The sequence below is a fragment of the Anopheles ziemanni genome, chromosome 2 (genome assembly GCF_943734765.1).
Source record: "Anopheles ziemanni chromosome 2, idAnoZiCoDA_A2_x.2, whole genome shotgun sequence".
In the NCBI taxonomy this organism is placed as follows: domain Eukaryota; kingdom Metazoa; phylum Arthropoda; class Insecta; order Diptera; family Culicidae; genus Anopheles; species Anopheles ziemanni.
In genome coordinates this window covers 34832711-34848255 of record NC_080705.1, presented here as the reverse complement: position 1 = coordinate 34848255, position 15545 = coordinate 34832711, and the positions used below count along the sequence as shown (strand labels likewise).

The 15545-nt window shown below is 42.7% G+C and overlaps 3 protein-coding genes and 1 pseudogene across 4 annotated transcripts; 2 read left to right on the top strand and 2 right to left on the bottom strand.

The window, feature by feature from the left end:
- Positions 1–3617: 3617 nt before the first annotated feature.
- LOC131286793 (programmed cell death protein 10) lies at positions 3618–7849 on the bottom strand. Of its 2 annotated transcripts, none has more exons than XM_058315796.1 (5): positions 7374–7849; positions 6418–6595; positions 6206–6338; positions 4471–4635; positions 3618–4367 (listed from the first exon to the last, which is right to left on the bottom strand). In XM_058315796.1, exons 1-5 carry the CDS (start codon positions 7446–7448, stop codon positions 4280–4282), a joined length of 639 nt encoding a protein of 212 aa, XP_058171779.1. In that variant the 5' UTR covers positions 7449–7849; the 3' UTR covers positions 3618–4279. The 2 variants fall into 2 exon arrangements, with proteins under 2 accessions (XP_058171779.1, XP_058171787.1); XM_058315804.1 differs by having other exon boundaries at positions 3618–4364.
- Positions 7850–9395: 1546 nt separating this feature from the next.
- Positions 9396–9998, bottom strand: LOC131293486 (tubulin beta-1 chain-like; annotated as a pseudogene).
- Positions 9999–10376: 378 nt separating this feature from the next.
- On the top strand, positions 10377–12442 carry LOC131285396 (WD repeat-containing protein 55 homolog). Its single transcript, XM_058314255.1, has 4 exons — positions 10377–10539; positions 10667–11016; positions 11083–11704; positions 11768–12442. Coding segments are annotated over exons 1-4 (1470 nt in total). The 5' UTR covers positions 10377–10537; the 3' UTR covers positions 12264–12442.
- Positions 12443–12878: 436 nt separating this feature from the next.
- Positions 12879–14700, top strand: LOC131285226 (beta-1,4-galactosyltransferase 2). Its single transcript, XM_058314084.1, has one exon. The coding sequence runs from the start codon at positions 13303–13305 to the stop codon at positions 14254–14256; it is 954 nt and encodes a 317-aa protein (XP_058170067.1). The 5' UTR covers positions 12879–13302; the 3' UTR covers positions 14257–14700.
- Positions 14701–15545: the final 845 nt, after the last annotated feature.

Genomic DNA, 15545 nt, shown 5'->3' with positions numbered 1-15545 from the left:
AGTGACAACAGCAGAGCTTCAGGAACGACCGACCGACGGGCGAGACGGAACCCAGTGCAACACCCCTCCCTGTTGCAACACGGACCGTATCTTGCGGAGTAACGCCCAAGATAACAATCCCTCCCCAGACATTTCCCGGCAACGTGGGACACGTTTCTCCAAAGTAATCCTGTAAATGTAAACATCTCGAGCGAGGTCTATCCCAACTCGCACGACGGGGCGCTGAAGGAGTTCCGTTGGCTTCACCGCATGGCATCAACCCCACACGGGAGGGATGGGTTACATCACCGTAAGGAACTTCCGAAACAGACACTGCCGGCGGTCACCGCGGTCCTGTTACGTGGAAAACCACTTCTCCGACGACCACGCGTAAACTTGTCACACGTAGTCGTTTTTACACTTTTTAACTTCTGGAATATAATGAAAACAAACAATTAAATAAAGTAACCAAGGGGAGGGTCGATGGAAAATTGTTGCCTTAAAAAAAACGTGGTGCGCACGTTTCTGCCAAAGGTCGGTTAAACTTTGCGCAAGCTTGGAAAGTCCGTATTTAGTCCTGAAGTAAAATTATCAACTAACCACGTGTTCAACGGGACCTGTTTGATCCATGAAAGTTCCTCAGCACGATGCGGCCATGAGTTGGTAAATTAAGAGGTCGAATATAGTTTTACCAGCTTTCAAAGGATCCACACGAAGCATGGAAAAACTCCCTCACGACATGCGATACTGAGAAGAATCCGTTGGGGCGCAGGGAAACAACAATCTTGGAGAGTTGACAGTGAAGATGTCGAAACAGTATCAGCATTTGTGGAAAATGAAATGCAAGCGTTAGCATGAACAAACCGATTCTGTTAGATTGTTTACAGAAATATTTCGAGGAGAAAAGAACCGGAAAAAAACCCGCCATTCAGTCAACATCTGCATACCGAACGGAGACGGCCCTCAGGAGTCCTGTCTGCGATAGACACACATCGGATGGGGCCGGATGTTTGTTCGCACATTTGTTTGTTCGTGGAACCCATCGTAATCATAACAAATCGGTTTCGAGAGGGATCAATCCCGGGGTCGGTGCGCACCAATAGCCAATTCTCAGTTCGTTCGGAAAAGATATCGGCAATCGGAGACGAATGGCATAATCGAATCTCGGCACTGTGGGTCAACAATAAGAACAATAGAACAGGGAAAAAAAAAACAAATTGAAGAACATACTCCTCGTGGAAACCGTGGTTGTTGTTGGAAGCGATTTTAATCCCTCACCCAAACAGTTCGGTTTGCAAAGAGCGGTAATGGAAAAAAGGAAAATTCAAACAAGTTTTCCATTTTCATACACCTCCGCGATGCCGATAAAAGGTCAACATGGTAGGACAACTCTGATGGGGATGGGGTTTGTGCGATGTTTGATTTCAAAAGAGCGCGAGAACCGATTTTCTAAAGATTGATTCAGCGGAAATTGTATTTACGGACTATTTGTGGGACGTGATATTGAACCCTTGAACCCTGTCCGAGGCGAAGCTGGAAGTTGAGTTGTATCTTATGAATCTTTCGACTAGATACATGCAAAGAGATTGACAATAAAACCAGATACCGCCTCTATTTTGTGCACCATTTTTTTGCAATATTTAAATCCTCCATCTCATGTTCGACTGTTATGACTTTTAAGACTAAATTTTATAAATCAATCAACGAAAAGAAGTATGAAAATGTTTAAAAAAGTTTATCGATAAAATTTCTAATATTTTATTTATTGATTATTTTTATGTAATTTTACTATTAAGAAAGATGATACTCCATTCAAAAAGGTAATACTTTTAAAATATTAAATGATCGTTTATCTGGCCCGCGCTTTCGGATTCCTTTTAATAATTTGACCCTTGTTTAGGACATGTATGCCGACCCCTGCTCTTCTGCGTTAAATCATATTCATAAGTGAGTAAACAATTGGTGTCATGCCGTTTTTTTTATCAAAAACTGCCTTACGGACAGCACTTTGTGGGCAGGTGCGCTGTCGTGGTGGAAGAACCAGTCCCCTATGCGCCACAGATCCGTCGTTTTCGTCCGGAAATTTTTCCTTAACATCTTCAAATCTCCCGGGTACAAGTTGCAGTTCACCGTCCATCCTGGAAGAACAAACTCTGAACAAGATTGTTGGCGCCCAGGACGAGGTTGGTCTTCAATGGCACTCGCTCATGTAACTTTTTCTCCGATTCGGAAAAAATCGTTACACTGAAAAAATTCTCGTGGTCGAGCGGATGCACTCACAGCGACAAAACTTTCAATACTGATCAAGGAAAGGCTAGGGTTCAAAAATCAAAAATTAAACCCGAACCCATATTCCGCCTCCCCTCTCTGCTACCCAATTCCCGTTACTTTTGGGTCTCTCCTCGTATGCGAATTAACCATGCTGATGAGGGTTAAAAAGAATTTACGAAACTCTGGGACATATGAAAAACTGAATCAAACAGAAAATTAAATGGTATTTGTTGTGGTTGTTTCGGAATTCATTGTAATTTGATTGTCTTCCTATTTCAACGTTTTCACAAACATTCGACAAAGGGATAAGCAGCATAAAACATTTCATTGCTGAAAAATACCGCCTCCCCATTCGATCCATCGTTCATGTGCGCCCACTGCGCTTGGATACTGTTCGATTCGCGTGCTCGTGCGCGATTCCTGCTGCGATATCCAATCAGCGATTTACTTGCACTTGAGCTCTTCTCGTCAAGCATCGGTGCACCAAACTCCCATCGCACGGCATCCCACGCTAGACCTTACTTTAGTTTACTTGAACTCAACGAACGACAAAAAGTTCATTAATACAATTTCATGGCGAGGGCGCGTCTGCTAGTTGAACGGTAGGAATGATTGGATTTTTGCAAAATAATATAAAGCAAAGTCCCGACAACCGTTGCCAACTGCTACCATCCCAAAACGGAGGTAGAATCAGTGAACGGAAACTGCAGGGAGTAGTGTGGGATTCTTTGGAACGATTTTCTGCAGGAATTTTCACGTACGTGGGGGATGTCAGTGTTTATTCTTTTCTGGAGAAATATTGGAAAACACCGATAACGATTGGCGCTGCGTGGGAGCTGTTCGGGAAACTGCTGGAAAGAAATTAGAACGTAATTTACACTTCGCTTCCCCCACGAAGATTAATTCCCCTAAGGCGTTATCATGCGAAGAAATGTACCTTTTTCCTATTAATCTATGTACTAACGGTGAGCTTTTCCGATTTAGTAAAATCTTCCATATAGTCTCCAACCGATCGTAGTGAGTGACCGAAAAAAAGAGGGAAAAAGGAAAACCATTTCTTGAAACCCCATAATTAATGACCATTAGACCTCAACCAGCGCTCAGTTGGCGAGAGCGACTCATTGGATAGCTTTCCCAAATTGGTCACATCGAAGGGCTGAAGATTCATTAAAAAACTGCCAACCCGATTCGTCGAAGGAAATCATTCGATTCGTTTCACGCGAAGCACACTTCATCAACTTCTTCCGCCCGAGAGTAGAACAATATCGAGTGCAATAAAATTTAATTACTAGAACGTCGACACAATAATTACGGCCGTCATCCGGGACAAGCAATCATCAAGAGGCTCAAGAGTGAATGTAAAACTACAGTGTTGTTCTTTTTTTATTCAGTTTTGTTCGTCGTATCTTGTTCAGTTAGGTTGCAAGGTAGAAAGAAATAATAACTTTATAGTTTTACACGTGTGACTTTCTCTATCAGATGCCAACATTGAATGTATATATATATATATAGACGTTTTCCGTTTCTATTTCTCTATGCTCGATACTAATACATGATTTCTTTCTCACTCCTTCCATGCTGTATTCCATCACGTTTTCTTTTGCGATCTCTCTTTAGAGAAGTAATAATAATTATATAATAGTAATCGTAATAGTATCAATAATTCTATCGTTTTTCTAAAGTCTCTCTTGAAATTGCTCCATTTAACTTTTCGCATCTGTCGAATGTCTTGGAATCTATTGCAATGTAAATATTCATATCCCTTTATAGCGAAACCCTCCGAACAGAAACACGCGTCTCGGGCACATTCATGCGCGTGTGCTCTTCCTACTCTCTGTAACCAAGCAAGTTTAAGCAAGTCTGTAACCAACCAAGTTTAAAAGGGTAGAACAGAAAAATAGAGTTTTTTATGCGAAAATTAAAGAAGAAAAATAGGAAAACAAAATAACAAAAAAAACTACGCTTAAATACTCATACAGTTTTCAGCGTCACCTTCAACAACTGGCAACCGGGAACGCCTATCCGGCTCCTATTCGCATTTGTTCTTTACCGTGATCATGATCTGGTTCGTTTGGTGGATCAGGTACAGGGCACTTACGAAAACGGCATTAGCCCTACTCGCGATGCAGATGGGAAGAAAAGAGAGGAAAATAGTTGTTTTCAAACAATATGGTACACATTAAGATGCACAATTTTTCAACTCGGTTGTGATATACTTACTCGCCTTCCTTGAAGTATTCCTTCAAGGTGGTACTGAACTTTTTGGAATACTTCACAAACTCCTTCTTTCGCTGCTCAACCGCCTGCTTCCCGGACGATCCGGGTATGAAGCCGACCACCTCATTGACCGCATCGAGCAGCTTTTTAATGGCACTAGCTATTTCTCTGTTTGTAAGAAAAAAAATTGACGGAAAAAGGGTGTATGTTATCAAGTTCCATTCGCTCCCAACTGCCAGGATTTATATCATAACATTTTGATCAAGAATGACTACCTAGTGTAGATGTTTTATGCCATCTGTTTGGGAAACGTTTGTTGAATTGTTACTGAATACGAGATACTAATCGCCGGGAAAGAGATTTATGAAATAGAAAACATAATTCATCTTGGGCATGTGAATGAACTTTTTGGATATCCATCTTAAGTTTAAATTTTCACTCATCTCAATCAAATATAGGGCGCCGGATGACAGATTTTACATTAAATTTGAAGCAGATTGTTTCTCTTTTTTGCTTACCAAAGTTAGGATAAATAACTAACCAGTTAATTGTGTAAGGTATCAGAAAAAAAAGCATTTCTAGATGCGACGATGTTGAACTAAGAGAGCAAGCGGATGGAGTGTTTTGCAGTTCGGTATTTTTTATGAAGAGTTGAAAAGCAATTCGACACCCTTGAACTTAAAAAAAACAGGTCTTTATCCACATTATCGGTACAGTTACAACCATCAGGGCATTGTAAACTTTGAATTGAATTTAATATTGATACCGAATTGAAAACTATGGTTGGGTATCTTTAAACATCATTAGAAAAATGGTTGGACAGGAGGACAGTTTGTTTCGTTTTTTGATACGTAATCTGCATCTATGAAAATCAAAGTAAACTGGATTCTGTATAGTTCTTATAATTTGCTTATAACATTCAAAATGCCCTATCAGAATTTATAGATTTTGCAAAGAGGTTTAACAATGCCCTGATGGATTTAACAGTGACCTAATCAGGCTACAAGGATACACTCAATTTGCTTAAGCTTCAATTGAAAAATCCTGCAAACTACTAGCCGAGTGCTCGCTTAGCACTTAGCGCTTAGCTCAATATCGTTGCATTTAGTAAAACCTGGGTATGTTTTTCCGATACTTAATACAATAAACTTTCCAGTGCTATCACGTTTAATATGAATATTGTGACACAAAGATAGGAAAAAACTTAATAATTTTGCGGCAAAAATTCTTCACGCCCTCTATATAAAAAAAATAGAAAATAATATGTCGCACACATTTCATTTCCGGTAATTTTCAAATTACATATCTGTATGGTTTAACAGCAAAAACCGAAATCGACATTACGTTTATATATTCACAATTGTTACCGTCCCTTTCGAGCAGTTATTCTAGTTTTAGATTCAACTTTTGTTCATATTTAAGAAAATTTGCAGAGAAATTTTACATTTCATGAGCCACGTTTGATTAATTGGCATTGTAAAACAATAATTTTTGCATACTTTACTGCTCTTTGATCGTCCAAAAAGGGCATTTTAAAAATATTTGTGTTTGTTTGATTCGAAATGCTTTCGCAATATGATCGTGCGCCGCTGATAAATATTTTATAAGTCAACAAACCACCTTCATAATGAAAACACGCAACACAATTAGCAGCGCGCAGTGTTTGCGGTTTAATTAATCGGCAGCTCGGACACCCCTCGATACCGAGAGGTGACGCTTCCTTTCACTTATTACTCACTTTATTGTTTCCAGGAATGTTTTCCGATCCGCTATCTCGTCCGGAATTCGGCTCAGGATTCGTTTGAGAGCCGCGGACTTTTTGTTCAGCTCCTGGAATGCATCTTCCGTCCGGTTCAGTCGATATTCGATTACTGTTGGGGGGACGGGACATTGAGGGAATTATACTCAGTATAGTTTGCTTTTTTACTTTTCCACTACACATTGCCTTACAATCCGTATCTGTGGCCGCACCCTGCAGTCTGAGGATGCTCTCGTTCATGTTGACATTGATGTCGCCCTTCTTGATGATGCCCATGACCAGATCGTACGTCAAACCCGGATGGCTCTGTTCTGCTTTGGTCAGGGCGGCCCGCAACGTCTGCGAAGCGACAACATCGCGCCGTTCCAGCTGAAAAAGGTAAAATCCAACAATCAAACAGAGAAACCATTATGCAACGGTTGTGACCGCTTGTGGCCATCAAACGAACGGTTACAGGCGGATGAATCCGCGATCGTTCCATCCACATCCAGCCATTTAACAGCCCATAAACTATCTACAAATAGGGGTCCATTAGTGTCGCAAACCAACCGGTAGCGGTCCGGTCGAAATGATTCGTTCGTACGGACGGAAATCGATAAAACGTACTGGATTTCAAATGCCCCCCATGCAACAGTGCATTTTATCTCGCCGAGTGTTGGGACAAGCTTTCATCAACACAGCGCACCTCAAGCTTCCTCCTGCTTCGCCAATCGATTAGCGATGAAAAGTGAATCGTAAACACTACCACATCCTGGTAATGGGGCTCCATGCCAAGCTTCCGAGCCGCAATAGGAAACCTGTTCCGACCTGCAGTCGGTCGCGCGCTTCGGAAGGAAAGCAGGAAGGAAAAAAGTGGTTTATGCAAAATGTACATCGAGCGCGATCGATGGCGATCGCGGACGCCGAGGCGACGACTTTGGCGTTAGAGGCTCTAAAACAAGAAAGACGGCTTTCCCTGCGTCGTGGTTTCCCCTTTTCTGCTTGATCAGTACCGTGGCCAATCGCGCAGCGCGTCCGCTTCCAATGCGCGAGACCACGGCACCCTGGAGGAAGTAACCTGGTGGGAAATGTGTTACGATCGTGTTGACATTTCAGTGTACCGTCCCGTTTTTTTCCCCCTTCCGCACTCCCGCAGCCCAGCGCTTACCTGCGACAGTATTGGCCGTATCAGAATCGGAAGCACCAGGGATGTTACGACTGGCGCATCATCTCCCATTGTCATTGCTTGTGGTTTTACACGATGCTGAAATTCGGTCGATCGGTTTGACGGGTGAATATCGGATCTCGTGCGTGGAAGATACCCACGTCGCTCTGCCGGACACTATGAATCACCACCAACCCCTTTTGCCCGGAACCGTGAGGAACACACAATTTTCCACACTGCCTTGACGAGGCCAAACTGCACACAAGAAAAACTAAAATGATGTTTCACTTATCGCAACATACGATGGCAGCCTACGGTTGGGCATTTAGGAAATATAGCGCAAATTCGGCACATTTAACACAGATAACCACATCCACGCCACTTCCCACATGCACAGCGCTTGCACGGACTTCACACGATCTTTGTTTTACACACCAATTTTTCACTGTAAAATGTTTTCTGTTTCTCGAAACCTGCACGTAAATATATTAGGAATATCTGACACATCGACAACAAAGAGACCTCTCGTAGAGGTGGTTTCCGTTTTTGTTTTGACAACCCACCTTACTGTCAATCCCGATAAAGTGTCAAAATTTCAAACTTGTTTGAAAATTGTTATGCTCAAACTTTTTTGAAAATTGTTCAGCCACAGCCGTTCGATCGAATGAAGGTTGATAAATGTTTTTTAGGTTTACAAATTTATTGCCATTTATAGGAATATTGTATTTGTATGTATAACATAAAATACATCGGACAGCGGGTTTTGATTCATTTTCGAATATCAAGATAAACACAAGAAGCTGTGATGATCCAACCTCTTGAAGCAATCTCTGTAATCTTGGGTTTAACGGGCAAGCAAATATCGTCAATATTCTTTGACTACAAAAGCGTGTGATTTCTTGCGATTTGACCATAAGCTGTTAGCAGGTGAACAAATCAAGACGAAACTGTTACCACTTGATTCCATAGAACAGGTGTTTAGGAATCGTTTCTCATACATGACCCCTTGTTACATGTGAACACGTGTTGAATCTTGAACTATAAATCACATCGTGAATAAGAATCGTTTGTGCAAGTACACCATAGCGACACAATGGTTGATGAAACAGTCGAGTTTCTTTCGGTGTTTCTTGAAGAGATGAAACGCTGGGAGTGCTTGTGGGTTCCAGAAGAATTCTATACAGCCGAAGAACACCGGGACGCATGGAATGCCATGATTGGAGTTTATGAAAAGTTTGATGTAGATGCGACAGAAGAAATGGTGCTGGAGAAAGTAGAATGTATAAAACAGTTGTACTGGCATGAACGCCAAAAAGTGCTTAAATCAGAACAATTTGGTGATGGCAAAATTTACAAACCCAGCTTGTGGTATTACAACCAATTAAAGGTTTTTGAAAAAGAAATAGATCTTCCTATGATAGATTTCACTGAATCGATGGATACGGAGTGAACGAAACGATGGATGGTATATAGCCTAAAGAGACCAGGTATGGCCTTATAATATGAACTATGGCGTATTAGCCATTTGTTGAAGTGATATTAAAAATGAATACTACGAAACAATCCATTTTTTGTTTATCCAGGGATGTATGTGTAACATTATGTGTATTAACAGTTTCCAACATAAAATATAAGCTATAAAACTTGAACTATGAATATGTTTTAATAAAACAATAAATTGTTTCTGCAACTGTGTATAACGCTTTTTTATATTCTGCACGGATTAAATGTAAATTGATGCTTTATTTAAATTAGTTTACTGGATGAAATTGAACAAAACTCCGTAACACTTTCGTTAGAGAATAAAACAAACTAGCAATTGAATATTACCTTTTTACAGATACGTAATTTATTGATTTTATCGATAAAATTACGAACAGATAAATGAATGAAAAATGGTTAAGTTAAGAATAGACACAATAGTTACAAATATCTATATCCTCTGCCGCTTCTTTGTCCTCCTCGAACTTCCCTTCTTCTGGAAACAAGATCGTTCATGGTACTTTCAGCCTCCGTATACTCCATTTAGTCTATTCCGCTGGCCACGGAAATGGCCAGATGGTTCAAATCAACGTACGTTGGTATGATCAGCTGCAGAACTCTGAACGCAGATATCGTAGAGGACCTCGATATCGATGCAGAAGGTTTCATCCGTATATTCGTATTTTTTATCCGTATCCGACAGTATCGGAAACCTTCGTGTGTAAAATGTATTCATTGTAAGGTCCGGATATTCGGAATTAGCTGGAAACCTTGCGAACAATTGCAACCTTCGGCCCCCTTGCAAACGATATCCAACACGGAGTCGACCAGCTCGGCATATCCTTTAGCTAAGTTGTTACCGGCACCGGACTAACCGAACGCAAAGTTCTCCGGACCGAATACTTGCCCATATGGACTAGCACGTATGGAATCCTTCGTGCCCGGCTCGAGATGAACCAGTATGGCGCACGGAAATTGTTTTCCGGACGACGATTCGTTATATTTAATTCCCTCCAACTGCATGTCCGTATTTCCAATAGATAGTGAGCATGGATCAATGCCGTGCTAGTTGGAAATCACCTTCCAAAACATGGCCTCATCCTGGTTGCCACATTGTCCGGCCTGAAGGTGAACTATTTCGTACATCTTTCCAAACTACATGCATAGAAATCAAAATTGCATTCTCTGTTTAATCTCACTTCATCGCTTTTGAAGCTAAAACTTATCTACTTACCAAGTTCTTTCCACCTGGAAAAGAGAGCAGATAAAGAAAAAAAATGTGAATGTGACCAATTTGCTGATTTATTTCAAGATTATATGAAAGACGGTATAACCTTACTGTACCTTTTATAAATTCAACTTTCCGCGAACCACCGAAACCAGCGAACAAGATCAGGGGTTTTTCAATCGATTTGTAACGATTGCATTCTTGACAAATCATGTTGAACAATTCCAAAAACGTGCAACGCAGCGGCGAAGAAATCAACCCAGTGTTATATATTGTTAGTTCAGTTGTCACAACAAAGCACCCGAGAAAGGCGAACGATAATCGCACATTTCGGCTTGAAGAATAGAAAATGCGTTGTTGTTTTCCCATCGTAGGTGTTTAAGCGTAAAAGTTTTATTGTTATCCGAGTATAAGTTCACTTGATTTAGAATCGATACTCTTCCCTGCTCGCAGTGGCATGTAAGTGTGATGGGAAAAGTCAACGTTGCCCAAATCAAAACATAACCTTAAATCATGCAGAATGTTGACCTCTGAAGCGCAAATGTGTGTTCTACAAATTGTTCCTACACGGTTCCTTCGATTTTAGGAGGAATTTCCGTTCGCCTCAGTTCCGCGACTCTATCAGCGATAGCGAAGAGGAAGATCTTGGCCTGCTGGCGGAGCCGTACGTGGAAACGGATCCCGACATAGTGGAGCTATTCGACGGAGATATACAGTTGGTCATAGGAAACGTGTACGACATGGCAAACGACGCTTATACCTCCGATTCCGAGCCGCAAGCTCCGCATTACTCGCCCGACATGAGCGAAAGTGATAACGACAGTAGCGATATCGTCAGCGATAGTCAATTCGTACAAAGCACACCTTCCAGTTCGGACGACGAAGATGAAGACGACGATGACGACGACGATGATGATGACGACGATGATGGTAGAGGTGGTGCGGGTGGGATGGCGGGTGAGTCGAGTAGACCAAAAACACGATCTACAGATGAAACGAAAGGTGCTGGTACATCAGAAGAGCAACCTCTCCGTCGAGCAATAGACGATTACGATGAAGAGATGGAGGAGGATGAAGTGGTGAAAGCTATCATTGCCGAAATCAAGAAACCACGGTCCAAACCACCGGACATAAAGACGGACGACTATGTGGTAGATCTTTCGTTCCATCCGCTCGAAGATATACTGGCCATCGGAACGTCGGTAGGTGATGTACTGATATACAAGTATACGAACGAGGAAAACACACTAGCCGCTACGCACGAGCTGCACACGAAAGCGATTCGTGGGGTAGAATTTACCCGCGATGGCAGTGGCCTCATCTCAACCGGCCGGGAACGTTCGATCCTGCTGTCGGATATTGAAACGGGCAAGCTGAAGTGGTTCGTCGATGATGCTCATGAAGAACCCGTCTATTCAATGTGCATTACCGGGGAGCATACGTTTGCAACCGGTGATGAAGATGGCTCGCTAAAGCTGTGGGATGTGCGCCAAAAGGATGCCGTATTTTTGGTGAGACCGGTCGAAGATTTCATTTCTTCCATCCTAACGAGTCAACAGCAACAGAAGTACCTGCTGTTGACAAGCGGGGACGGTTATCTCACAACGCTCAACATTGCGCAGAGGTTAGCCATGGTGGATGGAATTGCTATGTGAACATTTGGTGATTTTATGTTACTTCATTTTAGGAAGCTGTACGTCCAATCGGAACCGTATGAAGAAGAGATGAACTGCATGGCTACGTTTAAGCGCGATACTAAGCTAGTGGTCGGCACCTCAAAAGGCAACTTCTACACGTACAATTGGGGTCAGTTTGCGTACCACTGTGACGCTTTCGTTGGTCCACTGGCATGTGCCAATCGGATGGTGCCCGTTACGGAACAGATTGCCGTTACGGCCGGTGAGGATGGTATCATTCGCGCGATGCATGTCGTTCCCGGGCGAGTGCTCGGCATTGTCGGCCAGCACTCAATGGCCATCGAGACGCTGGACATTAGCGGATCCGGAGAGTTGATCGCCACCAGCTCGCATGACAACGACGTGCGATTTTGGAACATCAAATACTTTGAAGACTTCGACGATATCAAGTACAACAGCAAGCCGGACAAGCGGGCACTCAAACACAATCTGCCATCGTCGCAGCGTACCAATGCGAAGGATTTCTTCGCGGATCTAGATGCGTAAACTGTGTGGTGCCCTTAAGTCAGAGCCAATATGGTAATTCTTTTAAAAAGGCCGACATAAGCTAAAAGTTTAGCTGCGGCAACCGCACTACTTCTTCTCTCCAGGGCTGGAAGTTACTCGTTATGTTTATGTAAAATATTGCGATTATTTAAAGTGTAATAAACTTAAACATATTGTCATTAAGAATATTATTTTAGATAATTTCGTTGTCGGTTAATAAACTACAATAATTTAAAACTACAGCACAATCAAGGTCGATACAAAGAGCCGATGTGACATTCTTTTTCTAAAAACCTTGAACCTGGTGGACGTCAAAAAAAGCACCTGCATTCTCGTGTTTATTTTGACGTCGGCATCCATTGTATGTCCCAAACAGCAAGGAAAAAGGACGAATAACAACAAGAACCACACCGCAAATAGCAATAACAACACCTATCCTTCCGTTCTCCAACTAAAGCGTATCCTCAACCACATCCAAATTGCGACAGTGAAGTTTTGTTCGGTCGACTCTTTCGCGCTTCCGGTGAGAAAAAATCTTGCAACTCGGCACAAGCAGGACAACCGGTGACGCTCGCGGCTGTGCGGATGTAGTGTGAATTATCGTCTGCCGAAAGAAAACCGATGCCTGCTGCGTTGAAATATGCAAAAGTGCACCTGCACTCGCGTGCCGAACGCGTGCAATCCAGACCAACGCATCTAGTATCCTTCTTCTGCCGCAGCGGTTCGATGTAGTGTGGACGACTGCTGCTCTGTCTCTGCGCACTACACCCGCTTTCCACACGCTCCTGGTCCTGGTTTATTTTTCCTGCAATATTTTGTTTTCCCATTGGCACCGGTTGTGTCGTCGTTGCACTCTGGAGTGTGGAAAACAGTCCAGGGTGTCCATTGTTCCTTATAGCAATCCGTTCCCTTCTGCCGGTCAAATTCTCTTCTCCATTTCCTTTCCCCACTAGACTGTCCAGTGAAAGTGGCCTTTAATCAAAGGGTGGTGAGCGGTGGAAAAAGTTTTTCTTTTAAAGCAAGGAAGAAAACTAGCACTATGATAACTTTCCGCCTGTCTAGCAGCGTGTACGCGTATGCGGCGTACCTGGCGCTAATGGTGTGGTTCCTGTGGCCCGGTCGGTTTGCCAGCCTGTACGAGTACATCGAGGGCGAAAATATCTACGATCAGCTGATACGGAAGACGACCAAAAACATCTCCCTAATGCGTAATGGCCTCCGGTGTGATTACAGTGAGGTGATTGAGGAAAATCTCGCCCTCTTCCGGCCACCGTTTACGGAGGATATCATCAACAATAACGTGCGGATCGGGGGCGAGTACTATCCGGAAGATTGCCTTCCGAGTTTTAGCACGGCCATCATCGTACCCTACCGGCAGCGCGAGCGGCAGCTGAATCAGTTTCTGATCTACATGCACAACTACTTGCGCCGGCAGCGGATCCACTATCGCATATTTATCATCGAGCAGTACGACCCTAAACCGTTCAACCGGGCCAAACTGTTCAACATCGGTGCCCTAATCGCAATGGGTATGGACTACCCGTGCCTGGTACTGCACGACGTCGACCTTATGCCGATGAGTCTCGGCAATATGTACGCCTGCTCGCGTAAACCGCGCCACATGAGCTCGAGCCTCGACGAGTTCCGGTACAATCTACCCTACCGTGGACTGTTCGGCGGTGCGGTGGCCATTGAGTCCAGCGTGTTCCTGAACGTGAACGGCATGTCGAATATGTTCAGTGGCTGGGGCGGTGAGGACGACGATCTGTACGCGCGGCTGCAGAACAAGCAGATTGAAATTTGCCGTTTCAGCCCGGCGTACAGTCAGTACACGATGCTGCCGCACCGCAAGGAAACACCGAACAAGGACCGGGTGGTATTCCTAAAGAATGGCAAGCTGCGCTACCATACCGATGGACTCAACTCGCTGGTCTACAAACAGGTCGGGTTTAAACTGCACAACCTTTTCACACACGTGTTGGTTGAGACATAAGGTTGAACAATTCAATCCGATCTCCCGGGGATGGAAGGATGAGGATCATTGAAGATCTTTTTTTTATCTATTTAGCTTCGTTGTTTGTATTGATACCCTTTCTAAGCGGTCACTATCGAGGGTTTGTTTCAACGCAGCAAAGGTGCTTTTCTTCATAAGCTATTTAGAGTACATTTATTCCGTCAAACTTATTACGTAAGCATTTAATATTTAAACTTGTTAAATCAAAGTTGAAATTTTCATCTAGGAAAAAATAACACGCGTTTCCTTATGCAAGCCATATGCTTTTTATTACGTTGCAATCTTTTTTTTGTACGAGCTAAGGTTAAGGTATACGTTGAATGCTGCTGGTGATCGATTCGTCCCAAGTCAGGGTTTTATGAAGTAAATAAGTAAATATTGCCTTAAAAGATAAAAGAGACATTAACAAAAGCAACAACAACAACAACAACAACAACACAATGTTACATCGCAAACTTTACGATTAAACTCACTTTGCCGATAGATAGATAAAGCGTCATATGTGTGCGTGTGTATTTGCAGAGGGAAAAGTACGTAAAACAATACCAAAAAAGGAACATCGCATTAGGTGCGCTGCATAAGTCATCCGTTTTAAGTGCATGCATGTTGCCGCAAGTATAATGTTATGTTATTAATTTTTTAACCTTCCATTTCTACGCGAGCATTGCAACACATACCGTTTACTATTTATTCCCACTAGGGGTAGACGATCCAACGGGCGGTGCGAAAGATAGAAGCTAGTTGAAGACTCCTTCAAGAATAGATTTTAAGTAGGTACTATTACAATTCCAGCTAGATGCCTGTGGTGAAGAGAAGGGCGGGTTCGCATTGGTCCAGAGCGAGTGGGAGCGTGGGGGAGCAATTTTGGGAAGTGTGAATCATCCGGCCGATTAAGAATCTTCCCGGGCTGTGGGAGCGAGTGAATAAGAAGTACACATACAAAATTATTTGCGTGATAATACAATATGACGGCGGGGTGGGGTGAATATGAGCAATTTTAGAACGAAATTAGGCTACATTTCCGAATTACAAATAACCTTCAATACAAGGAGAGCGTGCCGAGCGAACTTGTGCATGTGATTTGCAATAAAATTTAGCATTGTACTTAGTGAATTTAATAAATCAAATTTAATCTATTCAAATTAATCTATGCGTTTAAACGTCTATTGTTAAACCGTATTGTTAAACGGCCAGCTGTTGAAAGAATAACGTATTTTCGCTTTTGTAACATTTAAGTCTTAAATCACAAATATTGCATGGAAAATAAG

Excerpts from the sequence above, each read along its gene's own strand:
- LOC131286793 (XM_058315796.1), bottom strand. The coding sequence starts at position 7,448 with ATGACAATGGGAGATGATGCGCCAGTCGTAACATCCCTGGTGCTTCCG. Across the intron at positions 6,596-7,373 it reads TACGGCCAATACTGTCGCAG|CTGGAACGGCGCGATGTTGT; the intron begins GTAAGCGCTGGG and ends TACCTTTTTCAG. Across the intron at positions 6,339-6,417 it reads TGCGGCCACAGATACGGATT|TAATCGAATATCGACTGAAC; the intron begins GTAAGGCAATGT and ends TCCCCCCAACAG.
- LOC131285396 (XM_058314255.1), top strand. Across the intron at positions 11,017-11,082 it reads TGACGACGATGATGGTAGAG|GTGCTGGTACATCAGAAGAG; the intron begins GTGGTGCGGGTG and ends ATGAAACGAAAG. Across the intron at positions 11,705-11,767 it reads ACGCTCAACATTGCGCAGAG|GAAGCTGTACGTCCAATCGG; the intron begins GTTAGCCATGGT and ends ACTTCATTTTAG.
- LOC131285226 (XM_058314084.1), top strand. The coding sequence starts at position 13,303 with ATGATAACTTTCCGCCTGTCTAGCAGCGTGTACGCGTATGCGGCGTAC.